This window comes from Salvelinus alpinus, chromosome 9, assembly GCF_045679555.1.
Source record: "Salvelinus alpinus chromosome 9, SLU_Salpinus.1, whole genome shotgun sequence".
In the NCBI taxonomy this organism is placed as follows: domain Eukaryota; kingdom Metazoa; phylum Chordata; class Actinopteri; order Salmoniformes; family Salmonidae; genus Salvelinus; species Salvelinus alpinus.
This window is the reverse complement of record NC_092094.1, coordinates 81,952,884-81,973,389: the sequence shown is the minus strand read 5'-3', so window position 1 is coordinate 81,973,389 and position 20,506 is coordinate 81,952,884. Positions and strand designations below refer to the sequence as shown.

Here is a 20,506-nt window from a genome sequence, read left to right as displayed (position 1 = left end):
TCTGAGAAAAATCTAAGAAATGTCAAACAATTTGTGTAGTTACCCTTTAATTCAACTGTGCAGGCACCTAGCACTGTTGTTTGGTTAGTGATGTTTCTATAGCATACATTAAATGGTGTTTGCAAACAAATGGCCACTGGATTGATGCAAATAATCATATCATTCTGCCAGGTAGGCATAGGCTGCTCTGTAGCTAGTTAACATTTAATTGATACGTTTTATGGGGGGGAAGCCTTTCCATCTACCAGTTAGGCCTATGATTAGATTTGCTATATTTTTTCTGTTCCTTCATTGTTTGAAACCTGGAAGTTTTACTTTATATTATGAGCCATGTCTTATCTTGCTTCAAAGTAGCCTATAGGCCAAATCCCACCACAGAAACGTGGAGGCAAATATTTTATAAAGACTTCCTCATATGCACTCTCCTGTTCTCTGTAGATCTCTCCTGTTCTTTCAACATTTCAAATGGATATTTCTATCTCTGTCCATGAAACCGCTCGCATGTGCAGTGAGCATTTTAGAATAGTGTTTTCTGACTAATTGCATTTTGGAACATTTGAGCGTAGGTCTACGGCCGTGTGCACATTTCTGTGCTTAAAAGGTGAAGAAATAATAGTTGATCATCATTTTAAGCTAAATATTCTGATCTGTTCCATCAGCTTTGTTCACTGATACAGAGTATACTTCCACGACACTACTGTGACCCATAGCATGAGGATTAAGAAGTGAGCATATTCAATGCCCACAAACAAAGTGGGCATACAGCATGTCTCTTCTTGAAGTTTGAAGGAATTTGTAACTAGCGCTAGCACAATTGCTAACTAGTGTTAGCGCAATGACTGGAAGTCTTTCACTTCCAGTCATTGTACTAACACTAGTTAGCATCGGTTCGCGGAACTACCTCTAACTTCCTTCATGCTGGACACAGAGACAAAAAAAATGGTATCCATAGTATCCCTTTAATGGATTTCTAATTCCATATTTTCTAAATAGATATGTTGAGGTAAAGAAGTTTCTCATTCGTTGAACATTTAAATTGCTGGAGTTTATAAATTACAGTACAGATAGGGGCTTCAAGGTGCAGCTGCTCATCTTGTGCCCCCCTCCCTACCCACCCTGCAACTGCTTCAGTCATCTTTGCCCTATGTTCCAGCTGTTGTGTGTTTTGAAGGGCCATTTGCGGCTACTCTTTGCCCCTTGACACAGAGGGGAATGAGTAATGTGACGAGAAATGTCAGGCACTGTTCAGAAGAGGCCATGGTTAAAGATTCTTATCCAGTTCTGCTTTATTCCATTTTAGTCTACCATTGACATTACATCTATAATCACTTTGGCATCTTGTTCCAACCCTTGTCCACATGAACCTAAGCAAAGCGTAAAAGAACAGAAGGTATATTTCTTTGTGTTCTCTCTTCCTGTAGGTTGATATTGATTTTAGTAGTAAAAATATCCATGATCTATTAAAGGCATGTCAAATCTTTCTGCCCTGGGTTCTAGCCTCACAGATGCAGTCAGCAATCAGTAATGGAGGGATGGTGGTGTGGTGTGTGTTTCTGCGGTGAGACAAAGCAGTGGTGGTGCCCAGGGACTGTGGCCTCTGAGAGAGCCTCAGCATGGTAAAGTTTCTCACACAGAGAGAAAGAGCAAGAGAGAGAGAGAGAGAGAGAGAGAGAGAGAGAGAGAGAGAGAGAGAGAGAGAGAGAGAGAGAGAGAGAGAGAGAGAGAGAGAGAGAGAGAGAGAGAGAGAGAGAGAGAGAGAGAGAGAGAGAGAGAGAGAGAGAGAGAGAGAGAGAGAGAGAGAGAGAGAGAGAGAGAGAGAGAGAGAGAGAGAGAGAGAGAGAGAGAGAGAGAGAGAGAGAGAGAGAGAGAGACCTTTCTGGAGGTTAATTCCTCCTCTCTGCAATCATCAATGGCATTCTCCCCCAGAACCACTCCTCACTCAGACAAAGACCCTGCATTCCTCTGCAGTCTGCAGCCAGCTCCGCCAGGCACAGTTGAATCATATCACTAATTTGGACCAATGGGCTCATCAGGGGGCTGGATGTAAATGACCACTGTTTACTTGAGGGATTTATACATTTTAAGCATGCTGCCTAATTGTTACTATTTATATAAAACAATGTGTTCTACTGGTTTCCTCCCTAATGTATTGAATTGAATCTTGAATAATAATAAAAAAGCAAATGCGGTTTTATTTTGTTTTATCATGAATGCTATTGTATTGGTATTGGTTGACACTGCAGAGTTAACTGTATGAAAATCATACTCTCTCTTGATCTGAGCTTTTGCTTTGAAGCTGCACACTTCGATGCTCCTATATATCCTATACATATTTAGCAGCAGGACATCAGTTGTGTCTTCTTTTACATTATCTCAAATATTGAATGCAGTATTCAAGTTTTTCCAAACCATATCATTTGGCACCAAACAGATTTAATGCTTAGCAAAGTATGTGAGTAAATAGCTATACAGAAACATAAATAGCTTATGTCAGATGGCAGCTACACTGTCTGCTTTTTCTCTTTGTTTTTGAACAGATAGAAAGAGGAAAAGAGAGACAGGCGGTGAGGAAGCAGGATTTATGCTTGTCTGGTAGAGCAAACTAAACATTGTCCTTTGACCTTATGAAAGAAAGATCAGTAACATCTCATGGTAGGATACACCACTACACTACTCTCCACTAGGGCAAAGTTTCAATCCAGGGAGGACGAAGTCATCACTGAAAAACAACAACAGGAGGTTATTGGTTACAGTCGGTCAGCCCGGCTTCTATGAGGTTATTGCCTACAGATGGTCAGCCCTGTTTCAAGTTGTGAAGATCTCATTTACAGTACAAGTGACAATGAGGGGAAATGGCACAGAACTGGAGGGGGAGGCAGGAGGTCAATAAATGCTTCATCAAAGGGGGAGGGTTGCCAGTAGCCCCATCCTCCTCCACCCGCCTGCCGTTGTGATATTACTCAATTATTACGCAACCTTTCAACAAGTCTCTGTCAAAACAAGTGTGTTATTGGAGGCAGCACATTAATATGTCTAATGCTAAACATAGAACTGGTAGTATCATATGCGGCAATACATTAATACATTATTATGAACCTTTGTTCATATAATAAGAAACACATGGTGCAAATACAATATACATTCTCATTGGATCAGAACGTTATGATATTTGACCAGATAGGCTATCTGTTGGTTATAATTTTCTAATTAGTTATGATTAGTTAAATAAAGGTTAAATAAAAATAAATAAATAATGTAGACTACAAGCATTCTGTGGACTAGGCTATACAATATCCAGTATCAGCTGATCAAATTGATGACAACACTGTCAAAGTGACGACAGGTGAAATTATGCGAAAATGAAGCAAAACAATATACTTTTAGAATGAGATGCCTCTGATGTCTCAACCTATATACAAATATTTATTATCTCCAAATATAGAGAAAAAAAGCATATATTCAGAATATTTTAGAGTACCCTATGTTAATGTTGGCCTATGCGAGCCACTTTTCATGTAGCCACTTCTGTGGATCACTGACGGGATCATTCGGCGCTAGGACCTGGGGGATTAGTATGCCACAGAAGCATTGCAGACAGAACGTTTGGGAGGTGTAGTGGAAGAAAGGCGAGAAAAACGGAGTAAATGAGAGCACGTTTTGTCCAGATTATTGAAGGATTTATCAACTAAGTAAATCGCCGAAACAGCTCATTATAATGCAACGGACACTATTGAAATCCTGTCCAGGTAAATGCCTACATTTTGTTTCTCGTGTTGACTGTGAGGTTGACTGCTACTATAGGGTAGGTCCCATTGTATTGCATAGGATGCGGTTACTCTCACTCACGCTGCCCTGCTAGGCCCCATATCCAGTCTAAAATCGTTAAATGTGCGCCTAAATTGAAGTCCATTCGTGAAAACTGTTTATTCCCGGGTGTAGTTATTTTTACTGGTGAAGTTATTTAAGTGTTCAAGCTTTAACCTTAGTAGAGGTTGTGCCTCATACAATACTAAAATGGGTTATTTTAACGTTGCAATTTATTGAGAGCTTTTTGAACTGGACGCCTTTGAGACAGCCTACAAGGCAGGTCGGACATGTTTGACGTTTTTACTGCACTTTAATTTCATACAAGTCACCTACTACAGGAACTATCCGTTTATAAATTAACTTTATGGACATTTTAAATGACTATACAACGGGTCTTAAAAACAAACTTTGATGTTTGTGTGGGTGGCCAGTGCAAACTGCAACTCAGTCATTAATTTCTCTGAACGTTCAAGACAATTTATTTTGTTTTCTAATCTGTTCTTCTGTATGTCACACGAGAAGAAATATATTTTACTAGCTTCATTCCAAGTTCCACGATATTTTAAATTTGGATTATCTGAAGGCAGTCAGCCACGTTGTTTCATAGCGATGCCTGAAACCGTACACTACTTGATACAAAGCACAGCAGCAGCTTGTGACATTGGTCTGAGGCTGGTGAAGTGATGTTGTTACTGTTTGACCCTGTCCTTCCTGGGAGATGCTGACCCCCCCCCCCCCTTGTTGATGCAAACGTGCCACCAGTTGAATGCAGAATCTGTGGAATGTTGTTTGAAATCAGCCCTTACATAGTCTGGCTTATTGTGCCCAGTCTGAGGCCTGTATGCCACAGGAGTTAAGAGAATAGTAGTGTGAAGGATCTGCACATTGCCTGGCCATCAATGCACATCATATGACTGTCCTTTTCTCCCCAGTCTCTCTTTGTCACAGTCACAACACTGCTTCCGTCCATGTGGCTGCAAGCAAGTTGTTTACATTCTGATTTTCAAGCCCTCAAGTCAGCACCAACAGCATATAATGGGATTGTGGGATTCCATGTGCAGATACAAGATGCTGATGAAGTGTAACCAATTGTTAGATTTTTGAAGAGGAGACGAGTGAATGTTAGAGTTGCTGCCTTTCAGATTCAGAACATTTTGGTTATTGAACTACACGAAGTGAATTGGATTTACACCTGGTAATGGAATTACAGTAACGGAATTAAATCATGGGTCCCCGATATGTACTACATAGAAATGCATAATTATGGATATGAATGTCATTCTCCTAATGTTTCACAATTTTGGACATTACAGTGAAACAGCACAGTAGAGTTCAGTGTAGTAGAGTTCGGTAAAGTATGGTATATTGTACTCTACACTACTGTACTATATTTTTCTTTACTTTTTTGTACTGTATTCTATTGTGCTCTTCTCACGGTACTGTATTGTCCTGTATACTTTACTGTGCTCTACTCACTACAGTGCTGTGCTATCCAAACTTGTGAAACATACGTCTGATAGGATCAAATTTGGTCCAGACCTGTCTCTTTCTGGACGTTAACATCAAGGCCTGGGTGGACTGACCACATTTCTACTACTTTTCAAAGCCCATTCACTATAAGATGCAAATAAACAAAGCCAAAGATGGCTGCGCCCATTGCCTGAAAAATCTGAACTTAGTTTGGCCACTTTTCAGCATATTACATATCTTCGATTAACTTGTTAGTGTATACATGACTTGACAAGTCATTTACTGTTTTTGACAAATCGCAAATAAAATGTTATCACCTCACAGATCATCACACCAAACACTAGCCTACTGCCTAGCCTAACTGTAGTGCGAAAGCTAAACACTGATGAAACCATTTTAGGGGTGGAGGGGGTTCATTTCATTTGTGGGGGATTTCAAGTCCAAGTCCAACAGGACAATAACCCAACACACCTCCAGGCTGTGTAAGGGCTATTTGACTAAGGAGGAGAGTGATGGAGTGCTGCATCAGATGACCTGGCCTCCACAATCACCCGACCTCAACCCAATTGAGATGGTTTGGGATGAATTGGACTGCAGATGTGGCCGATGTGAAATGGCTAGCTAGTTAGCGGTGGTGCGCGCTAATCGTGTTTCAATCGGTGACGTCACTCGTTCTGAGACCTAGAAGTAGTTGTTCCCCTTGCTCTGCAAGGGCCGCGGCTTTTGTGGCGCGATGGGTAAAGATGCTTCGTGAGTGACTGTGGTTGATGTGTGCAGAGGGTCCCTGGTTCGAGCCCAGGTTGGGGTGAGGAGAGGGACGGAAGCTATACTGTTACACAGAGTAAAGGAAAAGCTGCCAACAAGTGCTCAGCATATGTGGGATCTCATTCAAGACTGTTGGAAGAGCATTCCTCATGAAGCTGGTTGAGAGAATGCCAAGAGTGTGCCAAACTGTCATCAATGCAAAGGGTGGCTACTTTGAAAAATATATTTAGATTTGTTTAACACTTTTTTTGGTTACTACGTGATTCCATATGTGTTATTTCATAGTTTTGATGTCTTCGCTATTATTCTACAATGTAGAAAATAGTAAAAATAAAGAAAAATCCTGAAATGAGTAGGTGTGTCAACTTCTGACTGGTGTTTTATACATTTATTATGGGGAGTTTGTATTGTTTGAGAGTTGAAGCATATCTGAAACGTAAATCTAGGTTCTCTGCCTGCTGATGTTTTAGGTTTGACAAATGTCTTAGTTCTTTTCTGATGTTTTAATGTTTGTTGTCAAACAATTGTATTTATTGTAGTCGTGCTTTTTCTTACTACCCTTTTGGAAGAGGATGTTAACAGCCATATTAACATAATTTGTGTTACTTGCAAATTGATTAATACATTTGAGTGATTTGTCATTTTATTCTGCCGATTTGAGCGCTTGAATGAAATTTCCCCACTCTCTGGAGCCCGTCTGTATTTTTGATTCAGTTTATACAGCTTACTGGGCTCTCTCTCTCTCTCTCTCTCTCTCTCTGGGTTGTCCAATCATTTTCAGAAACACATTTATTTGGTTATGGTCTGAAAGAGGAGTTTTCTTCCTGACAGTGACTGCATTGATAGAGGAGGGGTCCACAAGAGTGATTGCATAATCAACTACACTAGACCCAAGAGCTGAAGAATATGTGAACCTCCCCAAAGTGTCCCTCTGATCCTTCCATTAAGCATGTACAGGCTTAATGCTTGACAGATATATTAGCTCTCTACCACATTTGTTAATGGGACAGACAAGGTTGCTACTTTGTATAATGGTTGGTGGTTTGTACAGAGTGGTTTGGCCCAACACATGGTTGTTGCACTGTGGGTCTATACAGTCAGGCTCGGACCCAGTCCTAGTGTTCCAGCCTCCACACAGCAGCACATTGCACCTGGAAATTGATGTTTTCTGCTTGAAGGACATTAAAGAATTCCTCATCGAAATATAGTGATTCTGCTGGAGTAGTGTAAATAGCAAAGCAAATTCTCATCAATCTACATACAATACCTCATAATGACAAAGCGAAAACAGGTTTTTAGACATTTTTCCACATTTTATTAAAAACTTAAAACAGATATCTTATTCAGACCCTTTGCTATGAGACTTGCAATTGAGTTCAGGTGCATCCTGTTTCCATTATCATCCTTGATGTTTCTAGAACTCGGTTGGAGTCCACTTGTGGTAAATTCAATTGGTTGGACATGATTCAGAAAGGCACACACCTGTCTATATATGGTCCCACAGTTGACATTGGATGTGAGAGCAAAAACCAAGCCATGAGGTCGAAGGAATTGTCCGTAGAGCTCCGAGACAGGATTGTGTCGAGGCAAAGATCTGGGGAAGGGTAGAAAAAACATTCTGCAGCATTGAAGGTCCCCAAGAACACCGTAGCTTCCATCATTCTTAAATGGAAGAAGTTTGGAACCACCAAGACTTTTCCTAGAGCTGGCCGCCCGGGCAAACTGAGCAATCGGGGGAGAAGGGCCTTGGTCAGGGAGGTGACCAAGAACCTGATGGTCACTCTGACAGAGCTCCAGAGTTTTTCTGTGGAGTTGGGAGAACCTTCCAGAAGGACAACGCTCTCTGCAGCACTCCACCAATCAAGCTATTATGGTAGAGTGGCCAGATGGAAGCCCCCCCCCCTCTGTAAAAGGAACTTGACAGCCCGCTTGGAGTTTGCCAAAATGCACCTAAAGAACTCTGACCAAGATTCACAAGATTCTCTGGTCTGATAAAACCAAGATTGAACTCTTTGGCCTGAATGCCAAGCGACACGTCTGGAGGAATCCTAGCACCATTGTGACGGTGAAGCGTGGTGGCAGCGTCATGCAGTAGGGATGTTTTTCAGCGGCAGGGACTGGGATACTCGTCAGGATCGAGAGAAAGATAAACGGAGCAAAGTACAGAGAGATCCTTGATAAAAAACTGCTCCAGAGCCCTCAGGACTTTGGCGAAGGTTCACCTTCCAACAGGACAACAACCCTAAGCACACAGCCAAGACAACGCAGGAGTGGCTTCGGAACAGGTCTCTGAATGTCCTTGAGTGGCCCAGCCACAGCATGGACTTGAACCCAATCGAACATCTCTGGAGAGACCTGAAAAATAGCTGTGCAGCGACGCTCCCCATCCAACCTGACAGAGCTTGAGAGAAACTGCAGAGAAGAATGGGAGAATCTCCCCAAATACAGATGTGCCAAGCTTGTAGCGTCATACCCAAGAAGACTCAAGGCTGTAATCGCTGCCAAACGTGCTTCAACAAAGTACTGAGTAAAGGGTCTGCATACTTATGTAAATGTAGTTTCTGTTTTTTTATTTTATACATTTGCACACATTTCTAAAAAACAGTTTTTGCTTTGTAAATATGGGGTATTGTGTGTAGATTTAGGTGGGGGGAAAAAATATATAATTATTTTTAGAATAAGGCTGTAATGTAACAAAATGTGGAAGAAGTCAAGGGGTCTGAATACTTTCTGAATGCACTGTATACCTTCATTTCCCCAAACTCTTAGCTTTCATTTTACACCCAATTTGATATGCCTCTGAACTTCAGATGTTGTTGCTCATTGGGTCCTTTTCGATGGAAAGGCCATACTGTTCTAGTGTTTCCCCATATTAAAGGTGTATGTTATGGTTTTCTGGGTAGCTGTGTTTTTGGTTTAGCTAGGTTTCTCAATTTCTTTCCTAGGTTTTTGCACGCTACAGCAAACCATTTCTCATTGCTGTAAATGTTCTTAGGTTTTCTCCTTGAATTTTATTCAATTTTATATGTTAAGCTGTTATGTCAAATATACTGTTCAGGCTTTCTTACTGCTAAGTGTATACCTTCACTATTGCAGGGAAACATTTTGTCCAGGACATTTTTGGGGACATTTTCTTGGATTGGATATCTTCCATCTATAGCATTTCTTAATAGCATCCAGTCGATTGGGCTTTGATGCCTCATGGTTGAGTATTGCTCTGTTCAAGTAGGCTGTGATTTTGCTGTGATCTGATAGGGGTGTCAGTGGACTGACTGTGAACCCGCAGAAAGACTCTGGGTTGAGGTCTGATAAAGTAGACTGTAGTACTGCTGCCAAGGGATGAGCTGTAGGTGTACCTACCATAGGAGTCCCCTCAAAGAATAGCTTTCACTATGTACATAGCCAGCGTGCGACAGAGCTGCAGGAGTTGTGACCAATTTTGGGGGGTTAGGTTGTTGTAGTTGTGTCTAGGGGGGCGTATGGGGAATGGAATGCTGTCCCCTTCAGGTAGGCGTTTGTCCCCCTGTGTGCTGAGGGTGTCAGTTTTTCTTAACCAGTTCTGGCTTTTAGTTCACCACAGACTAGTACAAGGTCCCTGGGCCTGGAAATGGAAATGGTTGAGCTCCCCCTCTAGAATGGAGAAATGGCTTCATTGAAGTATGGGGATTCTATAGGGGGAATATAGGTAGCAAACAGGAGGACATTTTTCTCCGTTGAGATCATTTCCTTATTTATTTCTAGCCAGATGTAAAATGCTCCTGTTTTTGATTTAATTTAAGTGTGTTAGGTCTCTCTCTCTTTCTGGCTCTCTCTGGCTCTGTGTGTGGCTTCCCTGCTGCATGACACTGATTTGCATTGAATGGGGTGGCCCCTGGAGCGAGAGCCAGAATGATGAATGATTGAAAGGCAGGGAGGGAGAGTGAGCAAGGCAGGCAGGCGGGGCCCACTGGACCATGTGACCTGCTGTCAGGGTACTGGGTTCATTCAGTGGCTGCAGTGGTGGCTGAGTCCTGGCGGTGTCCCAGCTTTTCCACAGCCCACAGTAGCGACGGCTGAGAGTGCAGAGGCTTGGTCTGGGTTTGTGATCACAGTTTGAAATGATCTCAATGTGGTCTACTCTGCTCCAGTGGACAGGCCTGCTCTCAGTCAGTTTCGCTCAGAGCTTTGTCTCTACCACTGTGACAGTCCCAGCCACCACCAGAGAGGACTGCAGAACAATGTGCTACTGCAATAATTGAATACATTTGATTCCAACACTGTGTTTCCAATGAATATTGCTTCACTCATAACGATTTGTAACATCCATTGAATTGTTTAAAGGGACCTATCAGGCTGGCTTATTGGGGGATGTGCAGTATTAGGCCCAGGGCTCCTTCAGATGTGACTAACTCCCAGCCTGTCAATATCTACTCTGCTTCCTGTTGTTGTCCTCAGCACCCAGTGATGAGGTCACGTTAACCGGCCTCTTTTTTGATGATGGGCTGATGGCGCTCTGGAGGATAAGTAGATTTCAGTGGATGGTATGAGAGTCATCTACTGTGGCTCCCTCAACGGGGCTGGCTATCTAGTAAAAGGCATGGGAATTGATTGTGCTCTGCATCCACATAAAGCTCAAAGATGTCTTTCTATTCCATTTCACGGGATGGAAAGGTTGTGTCTTGACGGTGGAACAGGTTTCCCCCCTGAAATGGCAGCGAAACTGATGGCCCATGGAAGGGGATTTCTGCAGGCCCTTACACTGGTCACAGGACTTTGTCATTAGTTTAGAAGTGGTTTCCCCTGGGCTTCCGGTGATGCAACTTAGGAAATGGCTGCCTAGTTTTTTGTACTGCACGTCGGTTGGGTATTTCCCCCCCCTAAATTCAAGTATTTACTCTGAGCATTATAATAACTTACGTAAAAAATGGAAAAGGGGAAAATAGGAAAAGGTCGCGGAGCTACAACAACAGCCAATAACAAGACCGCAGAAGATATAATCGTCAATGAACCTGAAATGGCTAATGCTAGCGCAAATAAGATAGCAGCAGCAAAAGATCCCTCATTTCGTGAGGTGATGGAGGAATTGCGCGAAGCGCTCACAGGCTTACGAGAGGAACTTCGAGAAGATGTAAGAAAATAACTAAATGAGTTCAAGAAGGACATTAACCAGAAACTGGAAGAAAACTAATTAGAACTTCACAGCATATCTACAAGAATGGGGGACGCAGAACAGCGCATTGGGGAAACGGACACATGGAACTTCGCAGTCAAGGAAATACTTGAACAGTCACTGAAAAGCCAACACACACTACAGGAAAAAGTGACAGAACTCGAAGGTTTCTCACGTCGAAACAACATTAGACTTTATAACGTAGTAGAAGGCGAAGAAAAGGACTCTATGCCCAACTTCGTGGAGGGTCTATTCAAGGACATACTTGAAGACGACACTAACCTGGGAATGGAGAGAGCACACCGAGCTCTGGCCTCAAACCCCCCCAGCGGCGCCCCACCAAGATCCATAGTAGTACGGTTCCAAAAATTCTCAGTCAAAGAGAAAGTCTTACATGCTACCTGGAAAAAGCCAGATAACTTCCAAGGCCAACGAGTGTTCTTTGATCATGACTACGCGGGAGAGATACTGAAAAGAAGGAAAGAATACACCCCCATTAAGAAAGCACTTAAAGAGAAGGGTATTCGCTTCCAAACACCATACCCGGCAAAAATGCGGGTATTTCTGGAAAATGGCCCGGTTACATACGAGCATGCAGACGAGGCGGCTGAGGACCTGAAGTCAAGGGGCTTCCCAGTGGAGTATACCGCCAGGAGAAAGGCGACATCACCAGCGGAAAGACTCGAGCAGGCTCTCCCATGGATCGTTGTCGACGAGCAGGGTTTCCCTCTTTCTCCATGACCATCTCGGCGAGAGGACGTTCACATCCGAGAGAGACTCGGGCAATTCCAACGGGAAGATGTAAGACACTGAATCGGATTTAACATAATTAATAGTTACCGCGAGCTGTTAAGACTCTGGGTTGTTACGGTGACATTGCAATAGGTAAAATATCTCCCCTATGTTCCCCCAATGCTGAACAAGGGTGAGTAGCCAAAAGCATGTGTTCTTTATGAACACACTAAGTAGCGTCACGTTAATAACATATATATTAGCTAAGGATTAATGACACTGACAATGGGGCGACAGAAGGGCATATCAAGGGGAGGATTCATGATATGCACGCATGACCGATATAGTTTTCACTTGTAATTAACCGATGTGTATAAGCAGCGAAATAGGCGTCCTTATTATTTTCCGTTCCACCAGGTCTTGTTTGTGACAACATCACGTATTTTCATATCTGAGCGAGGGGTCCATCCTGCGGACAGGCTCATCCCCTCAAACCCCAGAGGCAAGAGACAGTCCTCTGACATGGGAGTCCAAATACCAAACTATTTTCCCACTTTGGTTTACTTTATTATCGATGCATCATCGGGAATTTAAGGTCATAAGTCTCAATGTAAACGGACTGGGGAGTGCCATCAAGAGAAGTAAGGTAATAGCAAAGATGAAACGGGAGAGAGTTGACATAGTATTCTGGCAGGAAACGAACGTATCCACACCTGAACACGAGAAACTCAAGAAAATGGGATATAGGAACACTTTTTTTCCTTCTTACAAAATGGGTAGAAGGGGAGTTGCAATCTTGATCCCAAATTCAGTTAATTTTGAGTGTATGTCAGAAATAAAAGACAAGGAGGGTAGATTTATACTTGTTAAATGTAAACTGGATAACAAGGAAGTTACATTAAATAATGTATACGCACCCCCAGGGAGTGACATGGTCTTCTACAGGAAGGTGTTTGATTTAATTGCCACAGAAACCACTGGCACTCTTATCTGTGGAGGGGATTTTAACACAATTCTAAACTCAAAATTGGACAGCACAAATCAAAATAGGAAAATGAGCCTAGTTGCCAAAAAGATCAATAGGAGACTGCAGGATCTAGGACTGCTCGATGTATGGCGTGACGCCCACAAGTCCGATAAGGAATATACTTTTTACTCAGCCCGCCACACTGAATACTCCAGGTTAGACTACTTTTTTATGTACAGTGCAGATAGACACAGGCTTAAGGGTTGTAGGATCGGGCAGAGCGACTTATCAGATCATAATGGAGTTTACCTTACTCTACACCTTGATAGCAAACCAAGAAATACTATATGGAGACTTAATACAAGCATGCTGAATGATCCAGCATTCAAGGAATCAATAAAGACAGAATTGAACATCTATCTGGAGAATAATGATAATGGGGAAGTATCTCCTGCTATATTGTGGGATGTAGCTAAGGCAGTTATTAGAGGAAAGATCATAGCCACATCGTCTCTCAAGAAAAAGATTAAAGCACAGAAACTGCTGAAATTACAGGAAACCCTAAAACTTAGAACAATCATTTGACAAAGCAAAGCATTTGATTCAGTCAATACAAAGACCCTCTTATATTACGAGAGATCCAAAAGGTAAAACAGGAAATTGACCAGATTTATAGAGAAGAAGTAGAGAAAAAGCTTAGGTTCCTGAAACAACGATATTATGAAGCAGGCTCAAAGGCAACCAAATTACTAGCATGGAGACTCAGGAAACAACAAGCACAGAATACCATTTTCAAAATAAAAGACCCCAAAACAAAAAAGATCACATGCAAATTAGATGAAATACAGAATGCATTTGAATCATATTACACAAATCTGTACAAGCAACCAGAGAAGGCAGATGCACAGACAATAGAGCACTTTTTGAACTCACTTGATCTCCCCTCAATTGGGACAGAGCAAAATGATAGACTAACTTTAGAAATATCCACCGACGAGATTAATAAAGCAATATCTCAACAAAAAGTCAACAAGTCTCCAGGCACTGATGGCTTCCCTTCAGAATGGTTCAAGACCTTCAGAGAACAATTAGCACCTCTACTTAAGGCCTGTTTTAACTGGACTCTGAGGGGGGGGGGGGGGTCTCCCACCGTCATGGAGAGAGGCCATCATATCTGTAATCCCAGAAGAGGGTAAAGATAAGAAGGAATGCAGTTCATATAGACCTATCGCAATTCTTAACACAGATTATAAACTATATGCATCAATAATAGCCAAAAGAATGGAGAACATAATCCCAGAATTGGTTGACGGAGATCAAACTGGTTTCATACAAAATAGGCAGACACAGGACAATATAAGGAGAACACTACATGTCATGGACCACATTACTCAGAATAAGACAAGTGCAATATTAATCAGTCTAGATGCAGATAAAGCATTTGATTCAGTGGGATGGGATTACCTATTCCAAGTTATGGAAAGATTTGGTTTCAACAAAGAAGTGATACATTGCATCAAAACATTGTATTCGTGTCCGACCGCTAGAATAAAGATAAATGGACATTTGACACGAACGATAAAATTAGAGCGAGGGGCAAGACAAGGCTGTAATCTTTCACCCACGCTCTTCTTCTTGTACCTCAAACCATTAGCACAGGCAATAAGACAGGACCCAACCTTAGAGGGAATAACAATAAGAGGCAGTGAACATAAGATATGTATGCTGATGACGTTCTGTTATTCCTTAAAGACCCAGGCGCAAGTGTACCTACAGTGGGGAGAACAAGTATTTCATACACTGCCGATTTTGCAAGTTTTCCTACTTACAAAGCATGTAGAGGTCTGTAATTTATCATAGGTACACTTCAACTGTGAGAGACGGAATCTAGAAAATCACATTGTATGATTTTTAAGTAATTTGCCTTTTATTGCATGACATAAGTATTTGATCACCTACCAACCAGTAAGAATTCCGGCTCTCACAGACCTGTTAGTTTTTCTTTAAGAAGCCCTCCTGTTCTCCACTCATTACCTGTATTAACTGTACCTGTTTGAACTCATTACCTGTATAAAAGACACCTGTCCACACACTCAATCAAACAGACTCCAACCTCTCCACAATGGCCAAGACCAGAGAGCTGTGTAAGGACATCAGGGGTAAAATTGTAGACCTGCACAAGGCTGGGATGGGCTACAGGACAATAGGCAAGCAGCTTGGTGAGAAGGAAACAACTGTTGGCGCAATTATTAGAAAATGGAAGAAGTTCAAGATGACGGTCAATCACCCTCGGTCTGGGGCTCCATGCAAGATCTCACCTCGTGGGGCATCAATGATCATGAGGAAGGTGAGGGATCAGCCCAGAACTACACGGCAGGACCTGGTCAATGACCTGAAGAGAGCTGGGACCACAGTCTCAAAGAAAACCATTAGTAACACACTACGCCGTCATGGATTAAAATCCTGCAGCGCACGCAAGGTCCCCCTGCTCAAGCCAGCGCATGTCCAGGCCCGTCTGAAGTTTGCCAATGACCATCTGGATGATCCAGAGGAGGAATGAGAGAAGGTCATGTGGTCTGATGAGACAAAAATAGAGCTTTTTGGTCTAAACTCCACTCGCCGTGTTTGGAGGAAGAAGAAGGATGAGTACAACCCCAAGAACACCATCCCAACCGTGAAGCATGGAGGTGGAAACATCATTCTTTGGGGATGCTTTTCTGCAAAGGGGACAGGACGACTGCACCGTATTGAGGGGAGGATGGATGGGGCCATGTATCGCGAGATCTAGGCCAACAACCTCCTTCCCTCAGTAAGAGCATTGAAGATGGGTCGTGGCTGGTTCTTCCAGCATGACAACGACCTGAAACACACAGCCAGGGCAACTAAGGAATGGCTCCGTAAGAAGCATCTCAAGGTCCTGGAGTGGCCTAGCCAGTCTCCAGACCTGAACCCAATAGAAAATCTTTGGAGGGAGCTGAAAGTCCGTATTGCCCAGCGACAGCCCCGAAACCTGAAGGATCTGGAGAAGGTCTGTATGGAGGAGTGGGCCAAAATCCCTGCTGCAGTGTGTGCAAACCTGGTCAAGAACTACAGGAAACGTATGAACTCTGTAATTGCAAACAAATGTTTCTGTACCAAATATTAAGTTCTGCTTTTCTGATGATTCAAATACTTATGTCATGCAATACAATGCAAATTATTTACTTAAAAATCATACAATGTGATTTTCTGGATTTTTGTTTTGGATTCCGTCTCTCACAGTTGAAGTGTACATATGATAAAAATTACAGACCTCTACATGCTTTGTAAGTAGGAAAACCTGCAAAATTGGCAGTGTATCAAATACTTGTTCTCCCCACTGTCGATTGATGGATGTTTTACAAACATTTGGAACATATTCAGGGTATGTGCTTAACGTACACAAGACCCAAGCCCTAGTATATAATTATACCCCACAGGAAGAGCTGAAGAGTAGGTATAACTTCACCTGGACCTCTTCATCCATTAAATATCTTGGAGTATATCTACCAAAAGATACACCCAAACTTTATTGCATGAATTACGATCACATCAACAAGAAAATATATGATGACCTAGACAGGTGGAATTCACTTCCCTTAGATCTTAGTAGTAGAATTGAAACAATCAAAATGAACATCCTGCCGAGGTTACTGTATTTGTTCCAGTCACTGCCCATAGAAATCCCACCTAAACAGTTTAGGGATAAACGGATATCAAGGTTTATCTGGAACAGTAAGAGACCAAGAACTAGATATACAACATTATAATTACCAAAAAACGGTGTGGGTATGGCCTTACCAAACCTAAAAGATTATTATGTGTCAGCCCAATTAAGACCTCTGGTGTGTTGGTGCAATTCAGAATACGAATCCAAAGACATCGAGACTACTTTGACAGAGATACCCATACAGTCAGTTTTGGGAATTACAATAGACAAAATCAGTGGATTAATTTCTCTCTGAAGACATGGTTTAGGGTAGTTAAGCAAAATCATTTAGACAGAGAGATCAAACTGCTGAGTTGGCCCGCATACGACCCCAGCTTCATCCCTGCAACTCAGGACAGCAGATTTAAACAATGGACGCAGAAAGGCATCACATCATTCAGTACAATTATAAGGAATGGGAACCTAGATAACTTCCAGGACCTAAGTAAAAACATGGCTTGGATAAACAAGATTTTTACAGATACCTACAAGTTCAACACTATTTCTTAAGGGAGATAAAAGGGACTGACCCTCGAGCACCTCCAAAATTAATCCAAGTATTCACTAACGCATTCAACTTGGGGAGTAACAAAAAAACGATTTCAAATCTCTACTTGGGTATTCAATCATCAAAGAAACATTCTACAAACTATATTAAACAGAAATGGGAGGAGGAACTTAACATTGAAATAACTGATGAAACATGGTTGAACATATTAGAGACTCAACAAAGCTCCACCAACTCAAGGTCATGGAGAGAATTCTGTTGGAAGAATGTTATACGTTTCTTCATAACACCTAAACTGAAATCAAAACAGACTGGCTCCCTACACCCTTGTTGGAGAGAATGCGGGCTATTGAGGGTGGATCACTCTCATATCTTTTGGACTTGCCCCGCAATCGAAACTTACTGGGGAGAAATAAGATCTAACATTGAAAAAATAATGGGATTTCACATAGAACAAACATTAATTTCTTTGTACTTGGGTGAAATACCTGATAACTTACACAATAGAGAAAAGTACTTCTTGAAGGTCCTACTGACAGCCAGTAAAAGGCTATCACTAGGAAATGGCTACAAAAAGACCCTCCCACAGTGACACAATGGATAGACATTGAAATACACACAGAAATACACCACATGGAGCGTATGACCTTTGCTTTTAGAACTCAACAGGCGAGAGGTCAAGAATCCTGGGAAAAATGGGTTTCGTACTTGGAAAAGGTCTAATTCAAAGATGTCAATGTAACTAATATGATGATATGATGATGAAGGTATCATCACTGTAACTGCCAGATCTTTTTTGTTGTTCTTTTATTTGACTTTATTTGTGCTTTCTGTGTGTTCCTACAATAAAAACAAAGTATAAAAACAAAAAAAGAAGTGGTTTTCCCTGTGGTGAAGTCGGAGGTTCTGACTAGGTCCTCGTGTGGGAGTGATGCTGAACTGGAGTAGTACCCACCACAACTATTTTCCACTGTCTGAACAGACCAACTTGTTTTCACTGAGTTGCACGGATGTTCACTGGGGGGTTCATGTTATTGTCCAGGTGAGGCTAAGCTTTACTCTTCCCTTGACACTAATAGGTAACTGGTGAAAATACGGCCCCAGACTCCAGGCTCCTGCCCTGGCCTGAGCGAAGAACACTTGGGGACAGAGCTGTGTCTCTCCCTGTCACAACCCTGGACACACCAACCTGTACACCAACATGACCGATGTGGCGATAGTGAAGGAGGGATGGCTGCACAAAAGAGGTGAGTGGGTTTGGACCATTTCCCTGTATCAACAGATGCTTTACTTCTTATTTTATCACAACATGTGCATGACTGCTGACCAAGCTAGCAGCTCTAACTGTGTGGTGTGGCTCTGTGGTGGACGTGATCCTGTTTGGACGAGGAGGCATTCCTCAGATACCTGCTGACTTTGAGCGGCTGTGTGTGTGTGTACACGCGCCTCAAAGCTGGGGCTATAGCTCCCCCCCACACAGGGCAAAAGGGAATCTTCCAGCACAGAGAGGGATCAGGGGTGTGGTCCCGGGGACAGGGACACGGGCTCAGGAGACAGACATGGGAACATGTCACTAGGGGCCAGATTCAGACTCAGGAAATGCACGCCTTTCCTATGCACTTCTCTGGAGTTGGTATTCAGACTTACCTTATGCAGGTGTGTAACGGGCTTTGCAGGCGTGGTTCCCTTGCGCACTTGCTGAATACATTTAATTCAACTGCTGAAAACCCTCCCACTTGCTGGCCAACAGATTTTCTCGTGGAGTTTTCATTCATTAGGGTTCTCAGTACATTTCTCTAAAGCCATCCCATTACATTTAGTGTACCTCTATTTAATTAGAATTTTCTCGACAGACTATATGGAGAGAACTGTTCAGAATATTAGGGATCAATTCAATAAAGCCATGTAAATACACGCATGTTCTTCTCCTTTTCAGCACTGCTTGTTAGTAGAGGTCGACCGATTATGATTTTTCAACGCCGATACCGATTTGGAGGACCAAAAAAAGCCGATACCGATTGATCGGCCGATTTTTAATTTATTTTTAATTTTTTTAATAGATAAAAAATTGTAATAATGACAATTACAATAATACTGAATGAACACTTATTTTAACTTAATATAATACATCAATAAAATCAATTTAGCCTCAAATAAATAATGAAACATTAATAATGAAACATTAAACCAATTTGGTTTAAATAATGCAAAAACAAAGTGTTGGAGAAGAAAGTAAAAGTGCAATATGTGCCATGTAAGAAAGCTAACGTTTAAGTTCCTTGCTCAGAACATGAGAAAGCTGATGGTTACTTTTAACACGAGTCTTCAATATTCCCAGGTAAAAGGTTTTAGGTTTTAGTTATAATAGGACTATTTCTCTCTCTACGATTTGTATTTCATATACCTTTGACTATTGGATGTTCTTATAGGCACTTTAGTATTGCCAGTGTAACAGTATAGCTTCCGTCCCTCTCCTCGCTCCTACCTGGGCTCGAACCAGAAACACATCGACAACAGCCACCCTCGAAGCAGCGTTACCCATGCAGAGCAAGGGGAACAACCACTCCAAGTCTCGAGTGACGTTTGAAACGCTATTAGCGCGCACCCCGCTAACTAGCTAGCCATTTCACATCGGTTACACCAGCCTAATCTCGGGAGTTGATAGGCTTGAAGTCATAAACAGCAGAGCTGCTGGCAAAATGCACGAAAGTGCTGTTTGAATGAATGCTTACGAGCCTGCTGGTGCCTACCATCGCTCAGTCAGACTGCTCTATCAAATCATAGACTTAATTATAACATAATAACACACAGAAATACGAGCCTTAGGTCATTAATATGGTCAAGTCTGGAAACTATCATTTAGAAAACAAAACATTTATTCTTTCAGTGAAATACGGAACCGTTCCGTATTTTATCTAACGGGTGGCATCCATAAGTCTAAATATTCCTGTTACATTGCACAACCTTCAATGTTATGTCATTATGTAAAAAGCTGGCAAATTAGTTCGCAACGAGCCAGGCGGCCCAAACTGTTGCATATACCCTGACTCTGCGTGCAATGAACGGAAGAGAAGTGACACAATTTCACCTGGTTAATATTGCCTGCTAACCTGGATTTCTTTTAGCTAAATATGCAGGTTTAAAAATATATACTTCTGTGTATTGATTTTAAGAAAGGCATTGGTGTTTATGGTTAGGTACAGTCGTGCAACGATTCTGCTTTTTTCGCAAATGCGCTTTTGTTAAATCATCCCCCGTTTGGCGAAGTTGGCTGTCTTTGTTAGGAAGAAATAGTCTTCACACAGTTCGCAACGAGCCAGGCGGCCCAAACTGCTGAATATACCCTGACTCTGTTGCAAGAGAAGTGACACAGAAATTCAT

General features: G+C 42.1%; 1 protein-coding gene across 1 annotated transcript in view; it reads left to right on the top strand.

The window, feature by feature from the left end:
- The first annotated feature begins 3,481 nt into the window (after nt 1–3,481).
- Nucleotides 3,482–20,506, top strand: part of LOC139530759 (RAC-alpha serine/threonine-protein kinase-like) — a 50,545-nt gene continuing 33,520 nt past the window's right edge. The window contains exons 1-2 of the mRNA XM_071327432.1: nt 3,482–3,746; nt 18,205–18,372. Coding sequence (XP_071183533.1) covers nt 18,327–18,372 — 46 coding nt within the window. The 5' untranslated portion in view covers nt 3,482–3,746; nt 18,205–18,326. The remainder of the gene's footprint in view (nt 3,747–18,204; nt 18,373–20,506) is intronic.